General features: G+C 39.2%; 2 protein-coding genes across 2 annotated transcripts in view; one reads left to right on the top strand and one right to left on the bottom strand.

Annotated features, from left to right (window-relative positions):
- The first annotated feature begins 232 nt into the window (after nt 1–232).
- On the top strand, nt 233–1,519 carry LOC131787852 (uncharacterized). Its single transcript, XM_059104924.2, has one exon. It carries the CDS (start codon nt 491–493, stop codon nt 1,283–1,285), a length of 795 nt encoding a protein of 264 aa, XP_058960907.2. The 5' UTR covers nt 233–490; the 3' UTR covers nt 1,286–1,519.
- A 72-nt stretch (nt 1,520–1,591) lies between these two features.
- LOC131787851 (uncharacterized) overlaps nt 1,592–7,544 on the bottom strand; it is a 40,529-nt gene continuing 34,576 nt past the window's right edge. The window contains exons 3-8 of the mRNA XM_066174096.1: nt 7,351–7,477; nt 6,171–6,318; nt 5,504–5,718; nt 4,580–4,607; nt 3,650–4,171; nt 1,592–2,806 (exon numbers count right to left, since the gene is read on the bottom strand). Coding sequence (XP_066030193.1) covers nt 2,463–2,806; nt 3,650–4,171; nt 4,580–4,607; nt 5,504–5,718; nt 6,171–6,318; nt 7,351–7,477 — 1,384 coding nt within the window. The 3' untranslated portion in view covers nt 1,592–2,462. The remainder of the gene's footprint in view (nt 2,807–3,649; nt 4,172–4,579; nt 4,608–5,503; nt 5,719–6,170; nt 6,319–7,350; nt 7,478–7,544) is intronic.

Here is a 7,544-nt window from a genome sequence, read left to right as displayed (position 1 = left end):
GAGCCCTCAATCGACCTGAACGCAAGTTTGGCCACAGAAGCCTGCCACAATTTGTGGTTCATAAATTATGCTAAACTTTAACATTAAAGAATTAAAGAATTACAATATGCAAATGAGAAAGAATCACGCAATGCAAGAACAGGAAGATCAATATATGGATATCATATTTAGTACGTCAAATGTCGATATGTTTTGTCTTCTTACATTTCAGCGTTGAAAAGGCACGCGCATATGCTCTAAGGGCACAAGGCTATCATTTGTATTTTACTCCACTGAGTATTGTTATATGTCATTGTTGTGTCTATCTATGCTTAAGTTTATCCGGCCTTTTTAGGTGACTCGTGTCCGTAAAATCTAGCGGTTGATTGAGATGTGAATTAATGCATATGCGTGGTGTGGTGTTAATTAATGATTCTAAAAAAAACTCAAATCAAAAACAGATCATGTTTATGTTTTAATCCTCACGCGAAGTGGAAAGGTTTAATTAAGAATGCAAAGTTCAAGTAGAATTCCGCGACGAGTTGGCGGTGATCGAGACAGTGAATCATCGAATACGGAAGCAGAAAACGATGGAAAGGGAAGGGAACGGAAAATATCTCTAACGGATCAGGGGAAAGCAGCGAAGCTACTGAGGCAGAGGTTAGCCTTCGCGTTGGCGACCAACACAAAACTGAAATCGGATTCTAGTAATAGCGAATCTGATCAAGAAATATCTGGTAAAGATTTGAAAACGAGAAGGGAAAGAAAGACGGCTTTCATACCGCGAAAAAACTCGCAAGGTCCTCAACAAACCGCGATAAAACCGCCACGACCACCACTAACAGATGGCGGCGGTATTTCACACAATGTCGTCAAAAGTCAAAATTATTCAGCGATGAATTTCTCCCTGAGAAGTGGCGTTCCATTTGAAAACAATGCTCAAGTGAAAACTTCGATAACGAATTTACCATTTCCAAGTCGAAAAGAAAGAGAGGGGATTTCATCTTCGGCAAATGATAAAGTTGTTTCCGAGGATGTAATTGATACGAGACGGTCACGAGTTCCGCCTAGCCACGACGACTCACCACGGAACAGTCACGGAAAAGCCACGAAAAAGTCCGAAGACAGTACCTCTTCAACCCATTACAGTCTCGATGTCATCTACGTTATAGAGAGTGAATTAGTCAAACTGAAGGAAGACATGCATCAAACGACGGAATATTTCCAAGAAATGAACGTGTCAACTCTTCAAGTGAAAAAGAAACTTGAAGAATTAAGGGAACTAAGAACCAATTCTGTGATCTAGCAGTTTTCAATTCTAACCCTAGATGACCTGTAGGAAATATCTTATTCCGAACGTTATTCAGATGGGAAGATGAGAAATATCAGGAGTATCTTAAATTGCTACCACTTTCTTGCTATGATAAGTGTGAGCCTACAATTTATGACAGCTTTAAAATGAATTTACATCCTATACTAAGATGCATTAATTTGTATATAACTTATTATTTATTTTTACCACGCTGTACAACTCAGAAACTTTATTCCGCGCTCCCCGACGGTTACACACACAGAATAATGTATCAAACTAACGTGCAAACTTGAGCGAAAAAACAATAGTCTGAAAAAAAGAAAAAAAGAAAAAGAGTTTTGTCCAATCACTAGATTAATTAACAATTCCTGTGATTTAGAACGCAATTCACACAACAACCGTCAAATAAATTCGTCATTGCAACACTTAACTCCGTTTACAACAGCATAGCGGTCAGGCGTAAGGTACGCGCCAGGGCATCAAAGGCCTGCGCGCCAATATCTCGCGCAATATTTCTAGGAAAACATGGGGAAAAACCACTGTCTCGCAAAGAAGCGAAAGAATATTGAGACGTTCATAGAAATCTGTAAAAGGAAACAAAATTAGGAAAAAGGAAAACTCGAGACTTTTGAAACACAAAGCTTATTCAAGTACGGTCCTGTTAATTTACCATTAGAAGCAGGCCATCTGCCAGCCCGTTCTTGCCTAATTTAGGGCTCATCAAAAAGAACGATGTGGTATGTAACCTGATGGACTATCGACAACTTCCTCTATAGCAAGCTACATTACATTCAGATAGCGGCTGGATGAAGAGTGCTTTCATTTTTTATGTATTAAACATAGTGAATATGCTTTGAAAGGCAAGAGTTTTACCACAAGTCATTGAAATTAGATGTGTGAAAGTTGAAACTCACGTTTTCATCATCAGTTTTACTTGAAATGATTCTAAAAGGAGCTGGTAGACTGGGACGGAAATCTTTAATTAAGTGAAATTTTACAAATTTCCCAAATAAATTTTTACTCCTAAAAGGAGCTGGTAGGCTGGGACAGAAATCTTTAAAAGTTCAAAGTTATTTATTACTCTTTTGAGTGTGCTCTCACACTATAAAATTGGAAAAAACTCGCTCGAGACTTCCTCAACGCTTGGTGGCCGCTCCCCTGAAAAGCTTCCTTAGCAAGACCACGTGACAAACACAAATCCATGTCCCTTGTCGTTAAAACAGCAATAGTTACTTTGCTCATCACCAGAGTTGTATGAACCACCTCCACCTCCACAGGAGTCTGCGATGTTATCCCCACTAGCGCCCCCTGAGTAGCCGCCTCCGCCTCCAGCACCTCCTCCACCTCCGTACGCTCCTCCTCCCCCACCGAAACCCCCATGGGCATTATTTCTCATTGCTCGACCTCCCTCTCCACCCTGAAGGAATCCTTTACCACCCTCTCCTCCAGTTCCGTAGCTTCCACCAAAGTTAGCTGAGCTTCGGCCGCTGGTAAAAAATCCTCCACCTCCTCCCCCTGGGGAAAAACATCGAGAAACCTCGTAATTAACAACAAAGTTCACGTTTTGTCGTTATGTTGTGTTGTGGTTGTATTGGACACTGAAAATGACAAAGATCATCAGCCTACCACACTATGCTTGCTTTAGTATGCAGAGCAGGCGTAATTTTGAAGGCTGGGGAGAGAAATAAAATTTGTACCGAGGGAGCGAGCGACAGTCGAAAGGAAGGCGAGGGAAGGGGTTAGGGCAATGAATATTACTTCTCGCCTTTCCCCGCCCCCTCCCCCGACTCTTACTCTAAATCAAACATGGCTGGTCGAACGAAAAATCGTGAGTTGTTTAACTCGCCCTAATCAGACGCCTGCAGTTCAGACTATGTCCGCCTCTCCTGTTGACACTTGGCGTGATTATCAGATAATTATCCTTCCTTAGAAGGAAGGCATGGTCGGGATTTGAATAAATTACGAATGAGATATCACCATGCTCTCGGCCACGACAGTGTCTGTCGTTTAGTAAAGGTAGGATAATGATACCTCATGGCACTTGTGTCGCAGAAACAGCCTCCTTTTTTATGAAGATTAAATCTGTATAGTCATAAACTTCATCTTAGGCTGGTGCTAGCTAAACAAAAAAGACACCTCAAGAAAAGAATCTATAAAACAACTCTTTTGCTTGCTATTAATATTTTAATTTTTTTGAATAATTCCACTTTTACTGTCGCTGCACCTGAAACAAAAAGGCGCAATTTATTTATGCGAAAGCGATGAAGTTTAGATGTGACCATAAAAAACCGTTTCAACAAATTTACATCCCATCAAATCATTTTTAGATTGAACTTATCGATGGATTCTCAAGTGTACCTGAGTTTCCATTATCAGCGGTGTTTGCTCCATTACCATTACTTCCTCCAGACCACACGACTGAACTGGAATATCCTTGATTTCCGGATGTGCTTGTGGTGGCGTGACATTGAGTTCTTGAGGACTGCGGTGACTCCCTCCCTCCACCTCCCCCGGCTATAATCAGGGGGGTGTTGTCTGAACGTACCACGAAACTACCACCTCCCCCTCCAGAAGTTCTGTAGATATTGATACCCCCTTCTTGGCCAACCAGGATTTTGAGTGTCTCGTCTGTTGTCAATTGAAAAGTGCCGATTATGCGCGCTCCCAAACCACGATATTTTCCGGAGTTTACTGAATCGTAGCCACCTGTGGCGCCAACTGCTTCTATTTTGTACCGGGTGGTGCACGGTAAACGCCAATGCTGGATCCCCGCCACAAGTGTCACATGACCATCGTGACCCTGGCCTCTGTAAAGATCACCGATCGATGAAGGACCGAGGCGACCGCTGGCTCCAAGATTGGTAAAATTAGCCGTAAAACCTGCACCATGATCAAAAAGTGCAAACATTAACAAAAGGATTCCCTATTTACATGTGAATGTTAAGTAACAGATCACAGATCGATGCCCCTAACAGGGCCACGAACAATGGCAAAAATCAAACAGGACGAGACCTGGGAGGAGTATTGCTAAACAGAGTGACTTTCAATTTGAATTAGTTCGTTAAAATTTTCAGATGCTTTACGGCTCAGCTTAATTTGAGTTTATGTAGAAGCTGATTTATTTTAGTCAATGGAATATTTAGATAAAACTCAATCGGAATTTTTTTAAAAGAAGTTCTTATTCAACAAAAAACAAGGGCGCGGGCTGTTAATAATCTACGTGGTATAACTCCGCTAGAACATCCGTAGACTGAAGTCTTTATAGAAATAAAAGTAAACATAGCTGACCTTGGACAGGACCTCGACGAGAACGAGGCTGTAAATTGAATTAAGAAAAAGCTGTCATCAAAATCATAATTATGTGGATTTCAAAATTTAGACCGTAATTTTTTTAAGCTGTGAGTACACTGAAATAAATGTCCCATGATGCATTGAGTTCACACGGTCGTCTCCTTTGCAGCTGTTGTCACTCAACGCATTTTACACTAGTCACACGTAAACTTTCCAAAAGATAGATTATTTCTGACGTTTGAGCGACATGGGAGCGAATTAGTCAGAAACTAATATTCTGATGACACGTTGAAGAAGTTCGCGTAGCATCAGGGAGGTTTCGAATTATTTTAAGCGTTTCGCGTGAAAGTTAAGTAATTCTAGGTCGGTCAGTCTTATGTTTGACCACTTTTTTTTCGTATTTGTTGAAATTTTGGTATTCCAACTCCCTATAAAATATCATTACAATGATTGATTTTTCTTTGTAATTAGCAGTGCAACCAGGTTAATTTATCCTTTCTTCGGGATTTTGTGCTGCTGCATTAGATGAAGAATATGTTTAATTTCCACACATTTTTTGCTACATCTAAAGAGCGGTTTTTCAGTGGTTTTTCGTATCTGGCGTAACACAGATTCTTTTTGTAGAACTCCTAGTTTCAGTGTGCGCATGATAAGATTTTATCTGGATACGAATACAAGAAGACTGACTGACTCATCCTAAATAAACTTTTCACGTTGAATGTCTCGTGTGAGTGTAGTCAGAATTTAAAGTTTTTTTTTGCCGTAAGTGAAGGATAAATTATGAGAGAGAACAACTCTCAAGGCCACTTTCACTTGAGTGCAAAATTGCAATGAGTGAACTTTTCGCCACAATATTTTCTACTCTTACCTTTTGTAGAATTAAACGCGAAAAAAAATTGGGGGTTTCTAAGAGCCGATTACCTCATATGGTTGAAAGTAAATGAATCCTGTTTTGTTTACAAGAGCCACAGGGTCTGCAGTTTTATTTTTACTGTTTATGTCACACGTATGATTGGTTGTCCCTTCCATATGGTAGTTGTAAGATTGACACCTTGAGTCGGTCATACAATAAAAGGCACAGTCAAGTGATGTAGACACTTGATGAGTTTGCGCAATGTGGCCTCGAAGGTAATGGTCTGCAAAATGAAATCAGATGAAATGAACCCAAATTAGTTACTCAGTTTGTAGTTAAATGGAGTTTTTGCTCTCAGGGCAAGGTGTTTTGAGCGCAAAGTTCTCAGCATCACATTGTGCATTCTCACTGCTGGTAGTTTCTCATTTGGGTACTGTACACACGGTGAAAATATAGCAGATTTTGTTGTTGAAGCCAATGACATAACAACGCTGTAAAACACAAAAATCACTCTGATACAAGGTTGGGCTTGAACTGGCGTCTCTCCAAGCTGTAGCCTGGCATCCAATCCAATAAAAGTTGGATTTTTACTTCAAGCCCAATATCCTACTGACACAATTTCATAATTTCATAGACCGCCGGTGAATAACATAAGTAAATAATCTTTAAGGAAGCAAAAGATGAATTACATCACTATAATTATTTTCTACTTAGGCACTATATAGATTTATTTACTTGCAAAGCTTTCAAAATGCGTTTCCTTAAATCCCTGCACAGATGACGAAGAATCCACAAAGATGGGAATGAAACACAAAAAAACCAAGAAAGCCACGCACATCCTGGCTCCTTTTTGTGACATCAGTTGGATCATTACTGAATCAAGCTAAATAGTAAAAAAAGTTAAAAATTTCTTACCAAAACAGTAAAAAGCTTTCATCCATTATCATAAGGCTTAGGAAGACAAATTGAATTCAAATATTAAAGACAAAGATGCTATAATTGAGGAATGTTTCATAACTCCTTAAATTAGTAAAGGGAATTTTTCGCTAAAACTTATCTCGTACAGGAAAACAGAAACGAGAGTTGATATAGGAAGCTATCAAGCTGAAATTCTATACCTAACCTTAATATAATTGAAGCGAGCAGCTCTTAAAACATCACTAACCCCATTTCACGAAAGACTACGATGGAACATCCCTTTGTTCCTAAACCGAACCTTGAATATAAAGACTTAGACATGATAGTTACTGCAGCTATCAAATTGAAACACAAAATCAAACGACGCAAAATGAACGACTCGATGACCAGAAGGAACAAGTAATTAACAGCTTCAACTTATTTTAGTCATAAATGAAAGACATTCAGTTTTTTTTTATGACTACTAACAAAAGGCAAACCAAATCAAACCCCCCTAAACGACTTCAATACTGTAGCTTGGCAAAAGCAATTGACACCTTTTTTTCACTAAAAAGACAAAGGTAACAAAGATATTTGGTTTCTTACGAGATGCCTGTATTGCTATTAGAAAGGCCATGCGGTGGATCTCGTCATAAGGAAATTGTTTGAATTGCGAAATTACCAACCCCATGGCATGATATGTCAGCTTTTCCATCCTTATCCTCTTCAAAGCAATAATTAACATTAGGAAAAAAGGTAAAGGAATGGAAGACCCTGGAATATCTGCTGAGATGCAGTATTTTCTTCAAATATGTAGAAAATGAGAAATTTCAGAGAAAAAATTTCTCTTTGGCCAGCACGCGTAACAGTACAAAAAAAAAAATTACCATCTTTTTTTATTCTTCTTCTGTTACGTGCGAGAAATGTTTGGTTCAAAAAGCCGATATACAAAGTTATACCCAAAATTAATACGCAACGGTTTACAGCTAGCACTCTGCTCATTAGATGGGATGTTTACCTGTGCTAAATTTTGGTTATTGACTTTCGTTGTCGTCAGACGTTGCTCCCATAATCGATTTCCCCTGAAAAAGTTTGGAAATTCCAAGGCAGCAAAGATGGCTGTCTCGTAGAAATCAAGTGCAAGCCTTCGAATATCAAAAATGAAAATCCATATTCCACATCAAAAATGTTCCGCTCGATATTTAAATTTTT

Source organism: Pocillopora verrucosa, chromosome 11 (genome assembly GCF_036669915.1).
Source record: "Pocillopora verrucosa isolate sample1 chromosome 11, ASM3666991v2, whole genome shotgun sequence".
Taxonomy (NCBI): domain Eukaryota; kingdom Metazoa; phylum Cnidaria; class Anthozoa; order Scleractinia; family Pocilloporidae; genus Pocillopora; species Pocillopora verrucosa.
Note: the sequence above shows the minus strand (reverse complement) of the source record. Positions and strands in the feature narration are given on the sequence as shown.